This window comes from Tachypleus tridentatus, chromosome 12 (assembly GCF_004210375.1).
Source record: "Tachypleus tridentatus isolate NWPU-2018 chromosome 12, ASM421037v1, whole genome shotgun sequence".
In the NCBI taxonomy this organism is placed as follows: domain Eukaryota; kingdom Metazoa; phylum Arthropoda; class Merostomata; order Xiphosura; family Limulidae; genus Tachypleus; species Tachypleus tridentatus.
Genome location: NC_134836.1, coordinates 96,315,167 through 96,335,303, shown reverse-complemented (window position 1 = coordinate 96,335,303; position 20,137 = coordinate 96,315,167). Strand labels below are relative to the sequence as shown.

General features: G+C 34.5%; 1 protein-coding gene and 1 long non-coding RNA gene across 3 annotated transcripts in view; one reads left to right on the top strand and one right to left on the bottom strand.

Moving 5' to 3' along the window:
* The window catches only part of LOC143234076 (uncharacterized), a 28,529-nt gene extending 26,752 nt beyond the window's left edge, over nucleotides 1-1,777 (bottom strand). The window contains exon 1 of the long non-coding RNA XR_013018507.1: nucleotides 1,168-1,777. This is a non-coding gene — a long non-coding RNA (uncharacterized LOC143234076). The remainder of the gene's footprint in view (nucleotides 1-1,167) is intronic.
* A 1,272-nt stretch (nucleotides 1,778-3,049) lies between these two features.
* The window catches only part of LOC143234074 (cytochrome P450 4c3-like), a 28,390-nt gene continuing 11,302 nt past the window's right edge, over nucleotides 3,050-20,137 (top strand). The window contains exons 1-7 of one of the 2 annotated variants that reach the window (XM_076471121.1): nucleotides 3,051-3,400; nucleotides 6,490-6,602; nucleotides 6,828-6,913; nucleotides 13,871-14,061; nucleotides 16,543-16,612; nucleotides 18,307-18,433; nucleotides 19,038-19,229. In XM_076471121.1, coding sequence (XP_076327236.1) covers nucleotides 3,148-3,400; nucleotides 6,490-6,602; nucleotides 6,828-6,913; nucleotides 13,871-14,061; nucleotides 16,543-16,612; nucleotides 18,307-18,433; nucleotides 19,038-19,229 — 1,032 coding nt within the window. In that variant the 5' untranslated portion in view covers nucleotides 3,051-3,147. Of the gene's footprint in view, nucleotides 3,401-6,489; nucleotides 6,603-6,827; nucleotides 6,914-13,870; nucleotides 14,062-16,542; nucleotides 16,613-18,306; nucleotides 18,434-19,037; nucleotides 19,230-20,137 lie in introns of both variants that reach the window. The other variant, XM_076471122.1, reaches the window with a different exon arrangement.

Here is a 20,137-nt window from a genome sequence, read left to right as displayed (position 1 = left end):
CGGGTTCGCATCCCCGTCGCGCCAAACATGCTCGCCTTTTCAGCCGTGGGGTCGTTATAATTTAACGGTCAATCCCACTATTCGTTGGTAAAAAAGTAGCCCAAGAGTTGGCGGTGGGTGGTGAAGACTAGCTGCCTTCCCTCTAGTCTTACACTGCTAAATTAGGGACGGCTAGCACAGATAGCCATCGAGTAGCTTTGTGCGAATTTCAAAAAAACAAACAAACAAACATGCACGAACGGCGATGTACTGTGTACTGTCTTATGATGATTTTGTACTATTGATACTTTTGGAAATGCCCTCTGCTAGTACAGCGGTAAGTCTACAGATTTACAACGCTAAAATCAAGGGTTCGATTCCCTTTGGTGGGCTTAGCAGATAGCCCGATAGCAGATAGCTTTGCTATAAGAAAAACACAAACACACACTTTTGGAAAATTTACAGCATGGCATATATAACCATCTATGTTCTTTTTCAGACAATGTGGATCATTACAAACCTTCAATTAAAATAAAATGAAATAAGGAATACCACAGCAAACTTTTTATCATGATTAACGTTATCATTGAATCACTCGTATGTTTATTACAAGTTATGTATGAACCAACCCTGCACATTTTTCTGAGGACTGGATACTATAATGATGTTTTCAAACAATTGTTGTTGTTTTTTTAAATCACGGGCAAAGCTACACGAGGGCCATCTGCGCTAGTCATGCCTAATTTAGCAGTGTAAGACTAGAGGGAAAGCAGCTAGTCATCACCACCCACCGCCAACTTTTGAGCTACTCTTTTACCAACGAATAGTAGGATTGACCATAACATTATAATGTCCCCACGGCTGAAAGGGCCAGCATGTTTGGTATGACCGGGATTCGAACCCGCAGCCATCGGACTACGAGTCGAGTGCCGTAACCACCTGGCCTTGCCGGGTCGTATTATGTTTCTCCTTCCTCGTGATCCTGTATACGCTCCGGAACAGGAAGTGTTAGGTTCATCGCTCACATCTTCCTTCTTCTCAGGAATTGTTATTTTGTATTTTTAGCGGCACCTTTTATTCATATCTAAAGTGTTTTTGATTAGGTTTGTTAATAATTGACAGGCTCGTTAATGACTTGGAAAAGAAATCATTTGCTCAAAACGATGTTTCTGTGAGCAACAGGCTTACCTAAAATGTTCCTGTTATTTTCTACTTTTTCCACGTCATCTTCCCACAGATGTTTGCTCTAAGCACTATAAAGGCCTGAGTGAATAAGATAGATCTTCGTCACCCAGAACCCAGTGCTAGGGAAACTATTATGTATTATTATTTTACGAACTACATTTGCCAATGACATCGCTTTTTTAACTTCAAGTGTTGGCCTTGCCGTCGGAACACGGCTGTAGTCAACATTCGGATTTCTGCTCGGAATTTAAACTCCTAACTTTGTTGAGCGACTTCGGATTGTTACTCTGGGTCATCAAGTTTGTGTGGTCGCCATACTCCAAGTCAGTACTTGACTCTGTAGGTCTTTCCTTTCTCAAAGAGTCGGTTTCCTTCACTGACCTGAGAATTCCGGGTTCACCTCCTTGTACCCAACACCCGCCAGTATGACGAACCATCTACTCGACAGCTAACCACGCAACGAAAAGTAAAAGTAAACCTAAACACTTCTAAGGTGATTTATTACCCACTGTCTTATTTTATCACTTTCGCGTATTTTTTTTTTCATGAGATATTGTGTAACTGTTTTAGTGAACAGTTTCACGAGGTTTCGTGAACAAAACAGCATTACACTTTGTCCCGTATGACTTTCTATAATAATAATCTATATCACTTAGCTCGTATTACACTAGTACACATTAAACAGAAAGCCACGTGATAGACTGGTGGACGATAAGAGCTGTAGGAAGTAGTGGGCGTCAAATCTTAAGAGCAAAAAAAGAAATCGGACAGATGTAGTTACACAAGTGTTATGTTAAGGATGTGTAAGAATACTTTTGTCATAAAGTAGTTTAAAACATGTTTTGATTTTTAGTAAACTTTAGTAATATTTACAATACTTAATTAATATACATCAATAAATAAACACGAACTTTTGAGAAAGTAGATTAAATAAATGACAACAACTTTTTTATTTGGGTTTAAATTGCAAGTTGATAAACTCCAGTGGGTGTGTTATTTCGGAAACTACTTAGGGAATTTTGTTTACTCAATATATTGTACTCAATAGTTAAGAACCACAATAATAACTGATCGTTCATGAAATTTTCTTTAAACACATGTAATATTCCATATATACAGGGTGGCCTGTAAGTCCCTACCCATCCATATATCTTATGTATCCAGGGTGTCACCAGTATTTTTGCGCTCTCGGCCTGGCATGGCCAAGCGTGTTAAGGCACGCGACTCGTAATCTGAGGGTCCCGGGTTCGCATCCCGGTCGCGCCAAACATGCTCGCCCTTTCAGCCGTGGGGGCGTTATAATGTTACGGTCAATCCCACTATTCGTTGATAAAAAGAGTAGCCCAAGAGTTGGCGGTGGGTGGTGATGACTAGTTGCCTTCCCTCTAATCTTACACTGCTAAATTAGGGACGGCTAGCACAGATAGCCCTCGAGTAGCTTTGTACGAAATTCCAAAAACAAACAAACAATTTTTTGCGCCCATGTACATACGTACTTGTCACAATACGTTCTTCAGGTATAAATGGGCTTACATCAGCCATATTTCTCTGAAATAAAGAAACAAATTTATAATACATGCGTAATTGAATATAACACAGTAACATATGGATTGGTAAGGATTTACGGGTCACCATGTATTTTAAATATTTTTATTTTCCACTAGAATTGAAATAAAAAAAAGTCTGTTATCTAGAAGCTTAATACCTCCTAAATACCATATGCGAGTTATTTAGATTTTAAATAATAATACTGGCTTTAAAGTGTTAATTTCTGCCAAAGGCATCTGATTCTTATTCCATTTTAGGAAAGATGTCACGTGCAGGACCGCAAGCTGTACGCTAATTGGGCCGAAGCCTACAGAAATAATCCGACAATCTTGAAACGTGATTGACTGTTTTTAAGCTTATCTCGGGTAGAAAGCTGGTTGCACTTCTCACTGTGTTTCTAGTTGCTATAAATCCAGTGCTTAAAACTTTACGGTAATGGATGCTATCTCGAGACCATATCCGTATCTTCGAAGTTTTTCGGGAAACTTGATAGATTGGCCAGTTACTACATTTTTACTCTGTGTATTTATTTCTTTGGCGTTCATTCAGATTCTGGCGATTTTGATACGAAGACAAAGTCTGGCGAGGCTCATTAACAAGATACCTGGTTTAACCCCACGCAACCCATTTTTAGGAAATGTTACGATAATGAATCAAGTTTTTGATTCAACGGACAAAGTACGAGTGAGTAAGTAAATTTTATTAGGGTGGTTCAAATCAGTATTGGTTAGTTGAGAATAAATATGAAACATGCAAAACAACACATATAGTGTAAATTTACCTGAAGATGACCTAAAAAGTGCGAAACGTTGTTCTCTGTTTCATTAGTATTAGCCTTAATACCCTTACCAGCCGTCCTGAGATACATAGTGTAAATTTCAATCCAACTATATACTTGTATATACATATTAATAGTAACCCGATTATACTGTGTCCTCAGTCTTTACGACAATTTTATTGCATAATATGTCTATTAAAATTCTAATGTAAGTGAAGAATACATAGTAAGATGTCTTCATATTCTTTATGTATTATGAAGACAAACTTTTTATTGAAATCTAAGCCATTTAAGTATATTGCTTAAGTGAAACTTTAGAGTGAGTGCGCGTAGGAGATTTGAGAACTTTATTGGACAACACAGTTGTTTGTTGAACGAAAAGGAGACGGTGTTTCGTTTTAAGCCTAGTTTTACCTCGAAGTAAATGTAGCAAAGACAAAATAACAACTTACTTTAATTTTTAATTTGATATATATAACCAAATGACTTATGTGTAGGTAAAATTCCTAAAACATAACATTTTGTTACTAGTTACATATTCAGTACACGAGTGGAAAGAAAGCTCGCCAGTGTTTGTTTGTTTTGAAATTAAGCACAAACTTACACAATGGACTATCTGTGCTCTGCCACCACAGGTATCGAAACCCTGTTTCTAGCGGTATAAATAAGCAGGTATACCTTTGTGCCATTGGGAATTAAATTTTGTCATAATATTTTTAGGAAAATGTAATTTTTTAGGAACGAAAATTATTGAGCTACATTGCAAAATGCAAATGTTAAAAGATTGAAACATTATGTATATTGTATCCTGGAACAAATAATACATATTACTTTTCATAAATCATACATGGAGACAAAATATTGAAAAAGTAGCTAACAATGGATTTTTTTAAACTTGTATTTTACCTTTATGTCTCTTCTGTCCAAATTATTTCATAAGTACACCTTAATGGTATTTAGATTACTGCCTTACCAGTAATAAGTGAGTCTCAAGTTATTAAAATATTTGATAAATGATATAAGTTGGTCTACGAATATTTCAAAATCATAATAACATTTACACCACACAGTTGTATATTTACTTAGATAATGCTTTAATCGGTTTGAGAACAGTGGACTGGAACTGCCTGTTGAAAGAAAATATGATGATGTTTTTGTTTCTATAATCATATCTTTTTTGTCTGAAACAACGAAACTAACATAAGTATGGGACTAAAATACATATTTTATGAATTTCACCCTTTTATATCTTTCGAAAAATGGTTATAGAAATTATAAATCAAGTTTTACTTTTTAAATGAAGAAAATATTTTGACACTACTTCTTTCAATGACCAACAACTATCAAAGAGATATCAGGTATTTGAATTATTTTGTAGAATAAGGAGTTGAAGATATATGGTTTTAACTTCAAAATAACTCGAACTAAATTAACTGTTTCTAAAATCTTCATCCGCTAATGATTCAGAAATGTGCCCATCTGATGTAACCTGATGCTTCTTCATTATGCAGTGAAGCTAAGTTAAAAAAAAGCAGGTTTATGCACTTATCTGTAGGCCAAAGAACAGATTACATCTTATGAGTTTGTGATTCTGGTTTTAGTTTCTTTACTTTTATACTACACCTGTATGACGTATGTGTGACACTTTACTTTTAGAAACTGTCATGGGTCTATCCGTTGACATGTAGCGTCATCCGTTGGGTTTAAAAGATATTTAGTGTTTGTTTTTGAATTTCGCGCATAGCTACTCGAGGACTATCTGCTCTAACCGTCCCTAATTTAGCAGTGTAAGACGAGAGAGAAGGCAACTAGCCATCACCACCCATCCCCAACTCTTGGGCTACTCTTTTACCAACGAGTAGTGGGATTGATCGTCACATTATTAAGCCCCCACGGCTGAAATGGCGAGCATGTTTGGTGCGACGGGGATTCGAACCCGCGATCCTCGGATTACGAGTGGAACACCTTAACGCACCTGGCCATGCCGGGCCCCACTTAATAAGTGTATAATGTTTACTGTTTACCAAACAAAAGAAAAAAATATTTAATGGTATATAGGAGCCGATACTTGCGAAACAACCAAGTAAGCTAGAATAATCTTGTAACAATAGTCCAAGGTGCTAGCCCTGATAGCATGATCAGATAGGTAGTACATGAAACAGTAGCTACTTTAGTAACATCCGAACTGTAAAACAGTGTTCATAAAAAAATAAATAAACACAAAAAATCCGCAAATAACAGTTTATTAGAGTAGTACTAGTTCTAGCAAATGATACTTAAGAAAAGTCAAATTCAAAATAGAGATAACTGTAAAAGTATCACCTCCCACACACACAAAAAATACGCTTTGGGAATGTTTCGTCAGATAGGTTTCACTCAGACATCAATGTAAAATTAGAAAACTTTTAGGGTAATGAAATATTTAAGTTTTCTTGTATGTAACTTCACCTGAAGCCAGTTGTCTTGGTCATGGTTGCAAGTAACGTGTAGTATTAAAACCATAACTGACTGCTTAATGATATAACCTGTTGTAATACCAAAATAAATAGGATTAAACGTTTCTCTCCAGAATGCTTGGTGCTAGAAATTTGTTAGGCATCCGCTTAGCAGAATTTTGAATCGGAAAGAATTCCGCGTTCTTAATGATCGAAGTTTACAATCTCACTTGAGGAATCAATATAGTTTGTGGCTCAACAGTAAGTGCTGAGGTCTTGTGACGCTAGACATTAAGTTCTGGTACTATTGTATAGCATTATGCTTTACTACAAACAAATGTCCCATATGCACCACAAGTACAATGTGACGCGTACTTTGTGTTCCTTGTTCTAGGCTAAGCTGTTTTACTTTGCTAACAAATGCTGCAATCATAACAATAGGTAATTACTGATGTGCATTTTGTATCCTTACTGTTCTTTCAGGCACCTTTTGTTTGTTCGTCTGCATACATATATACTCCGAAAGTATGTATATTTACATTAATATGGTTTCTATATTTTTAGTCTTGCTCCAAGTTCTCTGCGGTTTCTCTCACATGTTTGACAAAGAAAGAATTTTTCGGTTTTGGATTGGAATGCAACCGGTTGTAGCACTTTACAAGCCAGAAACGGTTGAGGTAGATATCTTTAGTTTAAGATCTCTTACATTTTCAACAAAAGTGTTATATCTTTGGAAATTTAACTCACAAACATGCAGAGTTCAACACAGGTAGTTCGTGCAGCGTTGTATTAGCAACAAACGAACAAACAAGTATTTTTCAAAATATTCCTGTAAAACTGTTTTTTATTTATGTGTAAAATGTATGAACAATAATTTGGTGTTTTTTTTCCTGTAAATTCAGGCTATTTTCAGCAGTCCTACGATATTGGAAAAGTCAGAAGAGTATGCGTTATTACATCCGTGGCTAGGTTCTGGTTTACTGACTAGGTAATGTACGTGATAATGTAATTTATTTTATGGTTTTTTTTTTATATATGCCAGTTAATGTAAACATTATATTGCATAGGTAATGAGATAATAGAGAAATTATAGAAGTTCCGTAAATCCATATGCTGGTTTATTTAACTAACAACTTTCGTGATATTGTTTCTCGTAGCAGAATAATCAAGTAATCAAGCAGACTTGTCTACATTTTTAAGGAAGAAAAATTGTAGAATAGAGGAGACAAAAGTCTGGGAAATACTTTGATGAAATTAAATAGAAATTTGATAAAAACAAAATAATTAGACACAGCGGTGACATAAGCGTTTTGAACAGTGTTTCAATCTCAACAGTAAAAGTGATAAACATGTATGTTGAAGGTAGTGTTGGTTAGAAACGTATACGGTACAACAATGCACTAAATTAATATAGCTACAATACGCAGCTTTAATTAACTTGATACTATGCAAATTACCATTATTTAAAATGTCTTACATAGATAATTATGTAATTAGGAAGGTAGACAGAGAACTTAAACCTCACCTCTCATTTATATATATATATGTACATATATATATTATTTACTTTTGCAGCAACCAGCCTAAAATTTTGACATCACGAAACGTAGCTTTAGGTACTTCCTTCTATTCAAGTTGTTCTCGAGTTTCGATAGTTTTTCAATCTCAGTTTGCTACGGTTAGAAAAAACATAACCAAAAATGTTGACTTTTATTGTGATATTATGGCTTTTGAGCTAAATTCGCTATATGTTAAAAAATCGGTCTCTGAGCACCACTTACTTGTACAATGTTTGAAAAGTGTGGCTGCTGAAATTGACAAACAAGTATGAAAACAATATTTCTGCTATCAGTTAAAGATAAAACTAAGTAAAACGTAGGTTGTTTGTGATTCTGTGATTTATAGCAATTTACAGCACTAAATTTAAATAATTCAATTTCAAGTTAAGTAAATTATATAATTAAGTAAAATAACAAATTACATTTGTTATAAAACAGTAATTATTACATTTTTCAAATCTAATAGGCATAGTACATGGAGCTTTAAATATAAGAAATTCTGTTTCAGTGCTTTATAGTATCGCCAAACACCCTCAAATTTGTCGGGTATTCTTGGGTTAAGGGCGAAAACCACCACTAGCAGCCAAAGTATCCAAGTGATTACATAGGGTAGATTAGCTATAGAAGTTTTGCAGTTTTCCAGTTACTCATTATAAAGACTATTTATTATTAATTGTAGAATTTTAGCAGCTTTTCTGGTAGAAGATTTTATATCAGTGTTGTTTTTTTTTCGAAATATGAAACTTTTTATCGTCTTGATTTACATTAGATATCTGAAACGAGCACTCTAATGAGATAGGGATCAACCATCTGGAAAATGTCAATACTTTTCTTATGCTCCAAACAAAACATCAAGAATGCAAGCCATTAGATGAACGTATTTCACGAAACTAGCTCATATAATCTGTTTATCAATTTTTGATTGCCTAGTATATAAAAAAATAGAGAAACAAATTTTCCTAGTTACAGTCTGTAACACTTATACGGATATTTATATTTGTGTCTTGGTCCTGTATATATTGAAATAAAATAGTGAAAAAACAGTCAATAGGTAAACGTCTTGAAGATACAGAGCAGCAATCCTCAACATCTGTAACACCTGTTGTACATCATGTTCTTATAATACATTCTCTTCTAGACACAGCCCCCCAGTGGCACAGTAGTATGTCTGCGGATTAAAAACCAGGTTTCTATACCCGTAGTGGGCAGAGCACAGATAGCCCATTATGTAGCTTTGTGCTTAATTCTAAACAAACATAAACTCTTTCAGACAAATCTTTAGGGCAAAAGTATCGATTTTTCATTCATGATGGATTCAAAGTAGCATGAGATGTAACCTCAATATGCATATCCCCAATTGCATCTGAATGCAAGAGGAGTTCACTGTGTTGAAATGGGTTTGAAGAACATCCCTGAATCAGATATTCTTGCCGGTTTCTCCACCCAAGGAGTTTCTGCAGTGGGGCATATCTTCACTCGTAAAGATGGAATTACGATGCCAACCAATGCCCTCATTCTGACATTTATATCACGACATTCACCTGCCGCCATCAAGGCACGTTATCTTAATTGCAGGGTGCGGCCATACATTCCAAACCCTCTCAGATGTTTACTGTGTCAGCGGTTTGGTCACTCTAAGACGTCATGTCGTGGTTCCTTGACGTGTGCTATTTCAGGTGGCAAGGACCACAATGCCTATGAGTGTGAAACGGACCCTCATTGCGTCAATTGCAATGACTCTCATCAGTTCTACTTTCGTTCATGCCCTAAGTGGTTGGAAGAAAAAGAGGTGCAGCGTTTGAAAACGATTCTAAACATTACTTATCCTGAGGCTCGAAAGTTGCTGTCCACCACTTCATCTCTGACGTATTTTGCTGCACTTCATTCCACAACTACAGTGGGAGTGCAGACAGATCTCTCTGTACCTCCAGAGTTCTCAAACCAAATGAAAAGTCTTTTGACCTCCATGGTTAAAAAGTTGATGAATCAACCTCAACAACCATCTTTGTCCCAAACATACATTCCAGCAAATCCTAAAATTCACTTCCTGTGGTTCCGAGTACGGTTATTTCTTAGGGTGCATCTTCTTCTCTCACTCCAAGATCCAAAACGATCATTCATTCACATCCTTAGTCGCTGTAATCCTCTTCCAACAGTAAAGACCTGCCCAATCGACAAAGGGCAGGATCCATGATGGAGGTCGATAGACCTCCCTCGAATAAAGACAGAAAAGAAAAAAGACGTGGTCGTAAACAGAAGGCTTCTCCACCCAATTTGCTTACATGTGAATAAAAATGTCTACCTTGATACAATGGAACTGCCGAGGTTCACGTTCTATTCTGGATGACATCAAAACACTGATTTCTTCCTATCATCCTGTATATCTTTCTTACAGGAAACATTTCTGAAACCTACCGATATAGTTACCTTTTGGAGTTTTCTTTGTACAAAAGTGACAGACCGTGTGATGAACGAATGCATGGAGGGATGGCAATGTTGGTTGACCAGCATATGCCCATCCTGTCTTTGCCACTCGACACACCCTTGGACGCCGTAGCCATCCGTGTTTCCTTGGGTCATATCATCACTGTTTGTTTCTCCACCTGTCACCTGGAGAGACATGTGATCAATCATATCATGATGATTTCATCGAACAGTTGTCGTCTCCTTTTTTCATCCTGGGGAACTTTACTGGACATAATCCCCTCTGGGAAAGTGCTGATGTTGGTAGGAGGGGTCGCTCTGTAGAGCGTATGCTCTCCGATCACAACCTTTCTCTTTTCAGTCCTGGTTCTTCTACTCATTTTCATGCACCTAGTCAGTCCTTTACTGCTATTTATCTCTCAATTTGCTCTCCTTTATTATTCTCCCATTTTTCATGAAAGGTTGACAATAATCCACCAGGCAGTGATCATTTTCCTATAATTGTGAGATAGACCAACCGTAGTCGATGCCACCCGACCGGCATGCCCCAGTGAAAGCTGGATCAAGCAAACTGGCCCTCTTTCACTGCCCTTGCAGAATTTAATTCTGTCATTGTCTGTGAGCCATTAATAGACGACTGTGTAGCAACAGTAGCTGACTGTATTATATAAGCAGCTGCTTAATGTATTCCTAAAACATCGACACGTTTTCCACGATATTCTCAGCTGTGAATATTCAGCTCAACTTGTAATGTCAAATACTTTAAATTACAAGTTAGACTCATAAATGTGGCCAAAGTCTTCATTATGCTGCTGTTTCATATTTGCGGATCTTTTCAGAAATCATCATTCTTTTTTAGACTTACCGGAAAGTTATTTGCTATGAAAACAGAAAAATGCCGTCCAGCAATAAGACTTATGTCACTTATGTAAGTGCCATCTGATTCAATCTTTAACAATTAAAAACTTCAAAACATCTGTTGGAATCTATAAATACAAATCTATGTACCCTTACTCAAGCGTATTTGGATATTTTCTCTTCAACACATTAAGCGAGTTAGTCTGTTATTGCTACTAAACTGTGTAAATTGATTTCTTAATAATAATTTGTTTATGTGAGGTTCTTATTTATTTACTATTTATAAAATATAAAATACTTTCATTCGAGGACTGCCAAATAAACAAATGTATAACTATTACGTAGTTGTTGCATAACAGGTACCAGAGTTTGCGACTGCCTAAGGAAGTCCATGACACCAGGGGACTTTTACAGTATTTGGTGAGAGGTTAGCATCAAAAGGCATGTTACTATAGGCGGACACTTTTACCAAGGTTTTATAGGCAGATGGTGATACTGAGAACAATGCTTCTTTAGATGTTTTGTGTTACTAGGGTAGAGTTTCTATAGGTGGTTGGTTTTAGAAACAGCAACATATTTCAGCTCTTGACTTATGTAGAGAAGCATATGGATTATTAACTTAAAAAGGTTATAGTTACAGGCGATTCCTTGAAACGACATGTGGATAAAATAGTCTGTAGGGTAAATAGGAAGAAAAGAGTTAGATTATGTTATTCTGAGACAATGGTGGAAGACATGAGAGACGGAGTAAAAAATAATGAAGAAACTGAGTAAATATGCAGTTTTTATTTTGCACGTAAGGACTAATGATATAAGGAAGAGTAACTCAGAAGAGCTAATTAATAAGTACATAAAAACATAAGTTGATAAAAATATTTAAAGATTAAGGCCATAAATTAAATGTGTCAAGGATACTGCCAGGAATTAACTCTGGAGATGAAATGTTTAGAGGTCAGTAGGTCTGAATGCAAGATTGAAATTAATATGTGAGGATGAACAGGTTAGAGGTCAGTAGGTCTGATGCAAGATTGAAATTAATATGTGAGGATGAACAGGTTAGAGGTATCAGTTCAGTGAGAAGAGAAAATATTTGAAATGATTAACTTGCACTTAAATAGCAAAGGGCCTGGTATATTTGCAAGGGCTAGTAACTCAGATGTAAGTGTTAGGGGTGTTTTAAACGAGGGTTAGATATTGGTGAGAACAAAGATAAACTAAATGAACAATATTGAGATGCATAAAAAAGTTTAAGACAGAAAATCAATATAAAAGTTGTTATAAGAATAAGCTTAATTGTTACTATAATAATATTGAAGGTATAAGAAATAAAATAGATGACTTTATAGCACTGGAAGAAATGGATAATTTTGATATAATGAGAATAATTGAAGTGTTAAATCTAGTTGATTCTGATGACAGAATTTTTTTGAAATAAATGGTCATAGTTTATTTAATAAGGACAGATTAGTAAAGAGGAGAGAAGTGGCTGTATTTGCAAAGTGTGAGTTACATCCTGTTAAAGTTAAATATTAAGAATGGTAGCAAGGAGACTGAATTAACTTGGGTTTCCCTTGGTGGATATCAAGGGTAAATGCTTTTAGTATGAATTTGTTATGGACCACCAAATGAAACTGATCAAATTAGTGAGAAACCTTACAGTGAAATTAAGATTTCAGCTGTAAATTAAGATATAATTATGAGCAATTTTTATTTCAGACATAATGATTGAAAAATGAGGAGGAAAGGTTTCTGGAAACTATTTAAGATAGATTTTTTTACTAATTGGTCAAGGAACCTAAAATAAATAATGCTATTTAGACTTATTGTTAGCTTTTAACTTTTTTTTTCTATTTTGCGTAAAGCTACACGAGGGATATGTGGGCTAGCCGTCACAAAGTTAGTAGTGTAAGACTAAAGAGAAGACAAATAGATGTCCAAAGCACATCACTCCTCCTTCATAATCTCGTTAGTGTAGGAAGACGACAATTTTCCAGTGGCACAGTGGTATGTTTGCGGACTTACAATGCTAGAAACTGGGTTTCGATACCTGTCGTGTGCATAGCTTACGTCATTGCTTAGATTTGTGATTAACTTCAGAACAAACAATTCATCAATGTCTATTTCAACAATCTGATCACGCATTAATCCAGAGGTACTGCATTTGGCGACTTGACTGTTATGTCTTTGTATAAAGTAGCATTATTACGAGTTTCATTTTCCAGCTGTTTAATGTATAATGGTTGAAAGAATACATCGTGGAAACAGGTTATTTACATGTGAGAAAATCAATACAAGCATATAAGTAAAACAGCCCCCAACAACAAGGAGTGATTTTTAAATACTTATAAAAGCCCTATTCCGAATAATTGTTTTCTAGGAATGACATTTATAATAATAAAAAATAGGGTTCATCTTGAAACCTTTGCTTTTTTCTATGAAGTTCATTTTATTTGATAAAATCATGTCCAGAGTTATGATGGTTGTTTTACCCCACCTTTCCATATAACCTGGAAGGTAAGAAATTACATATTTCATTTTCCTAGTGATATTTTAGGACATTCTATTTTCTATTACATTCTCACCTATTGTTTGTATATATTTTTTTAGCCATCACCTCTTCTGATAGCAGGGGTATAGTTTTTGTTCTTTTCTGGTTGTGTGTATCTGCAAACAGCATAATATCAAAGGTTTTCATCTGATTTGGGTCAAAGATTTAACAATGGTTGATTATCATCATCGACTAATTTATCAGTTTTCATGAATGTAGCTTAAAGGTCAAGGTTAAATGAAGATTTCTTGTTATAATGGCATCAAAGTGAGATTTCGAAAAATGACGCAACCTCAAGAACAGTTTTAAATTTAAAAAAGAATATTGGTGTCTAGAACTATATTGTTGTGGGTGAATATTTTATTGTGAGATTAGAATCTTTGAATGATTTGTAGCCGGTTTTTAGTAACTTATTTAACTGTTTATATATTTGCATGAAAATGTTTTTACTTGATTACTTTTAGCCTAATTTTTCAATTGTCATTTTATGTATACGTTCTTTTAACGTATATATTGTTTAATATTTACTAAAACCACTACTTATTAAACCGGTTAGTTCTGGAAATAAATGGAGAGCAAGACGAAAGATGGTGACTCCTGCATTTCACTTTCGAATCTTGGAAGACTTCATTGTAGTATTCAATGAACAGAGTCAAATCCTGGTGGAGAAATTAAAACAAGTTCAAAACCATAAGTGGGTGAATATGGTTAGTTTTGTTACTCTTTGTACATTGGATGCAATCTGCGGTGAGTATTTGTTCAGTTATTAAAATACATTTTATATATATATATATTACTTTATGTATGTCGTGACAAATCACTGTTATAACATATTGTCAATTTATTTTTAAGTAACTCAGAAATCGGGCGAATTGATACGTTATCTGAAATATAAATAGTTGATCATCAGTCGTCTTTTGCAGATGAACCTTTGGTAGGTGTGATTTACATCTAATAGTTCGTCAACTATCATTTCCATATAGAACATTTAGAACAGCAAAGGCAGCCTGACACAAATGTTGCATGCTCAAAATCAGAATATTCATGATATCCAAAGATATCTGAAAAAGTTGTTTTCGGGACATTTTTAGTGTTTGGACTTACTTGATGGGATGTAACGCACATTCAAAGATTGTGTTATATAGATGTTTAATGGGGCGAAAGTCTGGCAGAATTAGAGGTCACTGTACTCGGTTTTTCATGGAGTATGTTGGTCAGTTTAGCAGATTTTGGAGAGGTTCATTTTCCTCTAAGCTGAAGTCAGGGCCAGTTGTACCAATATGGCAGCACAAAATGTCATATAACGCAAACTTTATTATGTGTAGCATCGATAGTACAGTTGTTAAGGATGTGTAAAAAACTTGGCCACAGAGCTTATTCATAGCCTCTGTAATATACATATGGAGTTAGATTTGGCTCTACAAATTAATAAAAAGGATAGTTAGTAAGTTCACTGGAAATGTTTAAGCACCATTGCAGGCAAACTATTTTATACCTAGCTATGAATAGAATGCACAACTTGGCGCCTTATATACCTAACGATTTTATGGATTCTCTCTCCTAACATTATAGTCCATCTGTTATTTCGAATATCTCATGTAATGTTCAGACAAACTAAAATCTGTGCTATTAGCTCTTAAGCGATACCATCTAGTACTAACGATATTTATAGCTAATTGGTAAACATATGCTGGGATTGTCTGGCAACTACTTGTTCAATGGTTCTTTAAATGAGTAAAACATATAAAATACTTTGAACTTGTAACTCAGTTTAAATTTACATGAAACAGTACTATATGAGTCCACTATATTAACTTAATTAATGACTAATTACTCATTTCTATTTCAGATCACATGACTGATTATCATATAAAAGACATGTGTAGAAATGAACTAGAAGGGACATCTGATATAATCTTACAACAATGGTCTTGCTTATTTACAACTATGACATTACAAATTCTTTTTACCTATTAATTGTTTTATGATGCGTAATTAAAAAACAACCCATGAATTATGAAACGCACACATGTATTTCAAACCAACTTAATGAGAACTTTACGGTAATAGTGTGATGGTCCTCGTTATGTTTCTCAATAATGACATTTCTTTGTAAATACACAAAGCAAATGTAATAACTATGTTTTCCACAGCTTAAGTATAGATAGAAGTACTATTATAATTAAAAATTCGGTATTTTTTATCTATACAAAACAAAACTATATTTGATTTACAGGTTTCAAATATCAATAAACAGGTATACTTACATTAACATACACTTCTATAACTCTCAGCAGATAATTTGAATGGTAATACAGAGTAAAGATGGCAAACTTACAAAAGTCGTTTACGAAATAATTTTTTTTGAGAATAAAATATTTCACCTGAATAGAACAAAGTTGCAAAACAGCTTACATTTCAAATCCCCCCATTATTACGAAATGTTTTATACTTGCCATTTTTTAGAAACGATAGTGTGATAAATGTTTTCCAAATCTATATAAAACAGTTCACTTAAATGGTATATCTATATAAAACAGACAATTTAGATGAATCATACATATTTTATTGTAATATTTTGTTAACCAAAATAAACTGGATGTATATCTAAATAAAAGACCCACAAAATGATGTATTTTGTTAAAATGTCTTTTCTTGTTATATAGAATACATAAAAATAAAGTTTTTACTTAAAAAACATATAGACCTTTATGACATGTTGAGACACGTTGATTTACATCACCTCTGTTGGTTTAATCATCATACCAACACACCATCTGGTGGCACTTCATGTATTCCTGTTAGAGTTGTGTTTTCTGGTGCCTATTACGTAACAGTTTTGTAACTATCAGGTACACACACACATATGTATATATATAGTTAATGTAATTATGATATATAATCTTTAGATATCGACATATTACATAATAGTTATGCAATCCTTTTATGGGCACAAGACAGTCCTCCTAAATATTGAGTACCACATACAGGGCGAGTTTTCCCATATGAACTTTTGAAATAATCTCTACAAATGTGTTATTGAGCTGTAAAAAGGGGATTGAAAAGTCTGTTTGTTATTAACTCTGCACATTCCAAAAAAAATATTTTATTTGCCAAATAAACAGCGTGACTTAGTTTCAGACCAAACTTCACATTTTATGTTAGTAATTCTTGAATAAAAAGCAAACACATAATAATGTTTGTAACATTTTTATTGTATAATTGCAGAAAGCGCTATGGGAATACAGATTCACGCGCAGAAAAATAAAAACTGTTCTTACGTACAGGCGGTGTACGAGTAAGTATATTTGTCAATCGTTTTAGTGCAGTTTAAGTCCTAAATATGAATTATCTAGTTTTAATAGTTCATTATAAGATTCCTGTGTGGAATTTCCAGTGATATATCCTTGTGTTCAAGTACTAAAAAGTACCTGCAATTCTTCTAAAGCCTTTAAAGGATCTTCTTAAAAATATAAACTAATATCGAATTACTTCCGAAAATTAAAAAGAAAACAAACAACTTTTTTCTCGCTAGAGCAATGCTAGAATTTTCGTATGTTTAACTATTCTAATTCTTAGAATACACAGGATGTGTTCGTTAGGCCTGTGTTGACGGCCCAGCATGGCCAAGTGGGTTAAGGCGTTCGACTCGTAATCCGAGGGTCGCGGTTTCGAATCCCGGTCGCACCAAACATGCTCGCCCTTTCAGTCGTGGGAGTGTTATAATGTGACGGTTAATTCCACTATTCGTTGGTAAAAGACTAGCCCAAGAGTTAGCGGTGAGTGAAAATGACTAGCTGCCTTCCCTCTAGTCCTACACTGCTAAATTAGGGACGGCTAGCGCAGATAACCCTGGAGTAGCTTTGCACGAAATTCAAAACAACATACATATCATATTCCTGTTTTATTACTTTCCACATATTTTCACTTTTAATATATGTATGTCTGTACATGTTTTTATTGTGAAATGCTGTTTGTGGGGCTCTGTTTACTCTCATGTTCCTAATCCAAAAGTGTTTATTTAGATTAAGAATTATGGTTTTCATGCACGAAAAGAAATCTTTTTTTTTTAATCGGTGATCTGGTGAAGTAGACACAATAAATAGCGATGTCATAAATCTATTACGTCCTTCTTAAAAATCGGTATCCTACTTTCACAAGCTGTGTAATGATCGATATAACACTTGCATCGGTTGTTTTATATTCATTCATGTTTTTTATTCATTCACCACTCGATTCCATCAAGGAACATAGGGCCGCAATCGCTTGTGGATTCTTCAACAGGATTGTAAGTGAGTAGGTTGTTAGCCCACTGCACCGAGCCATCCCTAAATTTAGTAGTGTAAGACTAGAGGGAAGGTAGCTAGTCATCACCACCCACCGCCAACTCTTGTGCTACTCTTTTACCAACGAATAGTGGGATTGACCATTACATTATAACGTCCTCCACGGCTGAAAGGGCGAGCATGTTTGGTGCGACTGGGATACGAACCCGCCACCCTCGGATTATGAGTCGCACGCCTAACGCGCTCGGCCACGCCGGCACTTGTTTTATGTTAATGAAGTTTATTTTTAAATAGATTACATTCCTAAAACAAGAATTTTAAAATATGTTTTTTTTTCATTCAGCATTCAATAGTAAACGAAAAGTAATTTGATATAAAGTTTTATTATCAGTTATTTTAACTTTTTTTTACTTTTACACCTTTTGTTATAGGAAATTGTTTATCTAAGTATTTCATTTCTCTCTTTCAGTAATATCATTTTCAGTGAACTTTATAACCTAAAGATACTTTTTATCCTTTACTAATAGAATGAATATATTGTTATATTGAAAGCATTCATTGTAAATTGATTCAGTTTACTCAGTTATTATATTGTGTCCGACAGCTTAACAGTGTAAGAGTTGTCAAATCAATAAAGTATCCGGTTTCACATTTATTTGTGTATATATATTTGTTTCTCGATCCAGAAATGTGGTGTATATTTTAGGGTTGGTGAAACGTTCATGGCTCGTATGTCGAAACCTTGGCTGTGGCCCGAATTGTTATTTGCTCTTTCTCCACATGGACGTCGATTTCGCAAAAATTTAAAAAAGCTCCACGATTTTACAAGAAAGGTTGGTGACGTTATGACTAATTCCTTAATGTTTATTAGTTTCTTAAGCTGTTTTGGGGTATTAAAATGGTTCGTTTTAATTGCAGTATTTCAATACATTACAAACCTGGTAATGCTAGTAATTCCGGTTTGAATTTTTACAAGTGAATCCACTGAATGAGCCCACGTAAACGTTTGGTGAATAACAAACCTACAGTTACAGCATAAGAAACACTTTTCGAATGTACATACAGAAATTTACCATTAAATTATTGGTACTATTGCTCGGAAATTAACACAAGGCTCGATTAATAATCAGTCGTTTGTTTATTGGAAAAGTTTAACTTAAATTCACAGGTTTTGTGAAAGAAATTAAAAAGTTATGGTTAAACACAATGGAGAAATTAAAAAGTTATGGTTAAACAATGGAGAAATTAAAAAGTTATGGTTAAACAATGGAGAAATTAAAAAGTTATGGTTAAACACAATGGAGAAATTAAAAAGCAAGTACTTTATAATATCAGTAGATATATTTATCAAGATATTTCTGTATTTCACTTAGTGTTTTAATTAATAGATAGTTTATTGCACGGTAATAAAGTATTTTATTTAACACTTTGAATCAGGTCATTCTTAATCGGAAAGCTCAAATTTTAAACGGTCTGAAAGCCAATGAAGACGACTTTACCACCGACAACGCGATAGGAAGCTTAAAAAGGCCGCAGGCATTTTTAGATCTCTTAATTAACTATCATCTAAATGATTCCAGTCTTACCATAGAGGACATCCGTGATGAGGTGGACACTTTCATGTTTGAGGTGAAATTCATTATATGCAACTTTACACTTTGAATGCTAATCTGTTTACTACAAACAAATTATCTTTTTATTTATGTTTTTTTTCTGTTTCTAACGTAAGCCTATTGTCTACCTATTGATAGTATGGTTTTGTTATTTACAAAAAATAATATAAGTATCAAAAGAGTTTGATATAAAATACTAATTGTTAATACCTAGAGAAGAGAGTAGCTAAGACAGTATTCTAAATGAATAAGTCAGTCCTCTCCCATGCTCCTGTTTCAAACAACTGAGATCGCTTCCAGATCACTCATCGATAATAAACGACGAGAGAAGTTTCTTTCTCAGTTACCCATTCAAACGTTTAAAGCCTGCTGTAAGTACCTGTAGTCCCCTACGTGTCCAGTTACTAAAGATAGATAAATACAAACAATATTTTTCATTCTCTGCATGAATTAGGAACAGTTCATGTTATGACTCTTAAAAATACAATGAGGAAAAAGAAAGCCTGTGAAAATCCCAGCTATAAATTTTTATCAATAGTAATTGTTTACATACTTGAAGACTATAAAAAAGGAAAAATAATTTCATTTAGGTCCCTGATTATCGAAAAATTCAACCGGTTTCTGGCCAGTCTTGGTCATAAATAACCAGAAACCATTATTCTCCTACTATCGATTATTATTAATCAGGAAAAATTTATCCCAGTTGTTGATAATGAACAACCGAGAACAATTGTTAACCAACAGCTGCTGATTGTGGATAATCAGGAACAATTATTTCTCAGTTGTCGATTACAAATAACCAGAAAAACTTCTACTCTAACCGCTAATTATAAATAATTGGGAACATGCGCTCACCCCCCCCCCATTCCCAATTATAAACAACCGAGAACAATATTTTCTCAACTATCTATTATAAACACCCAG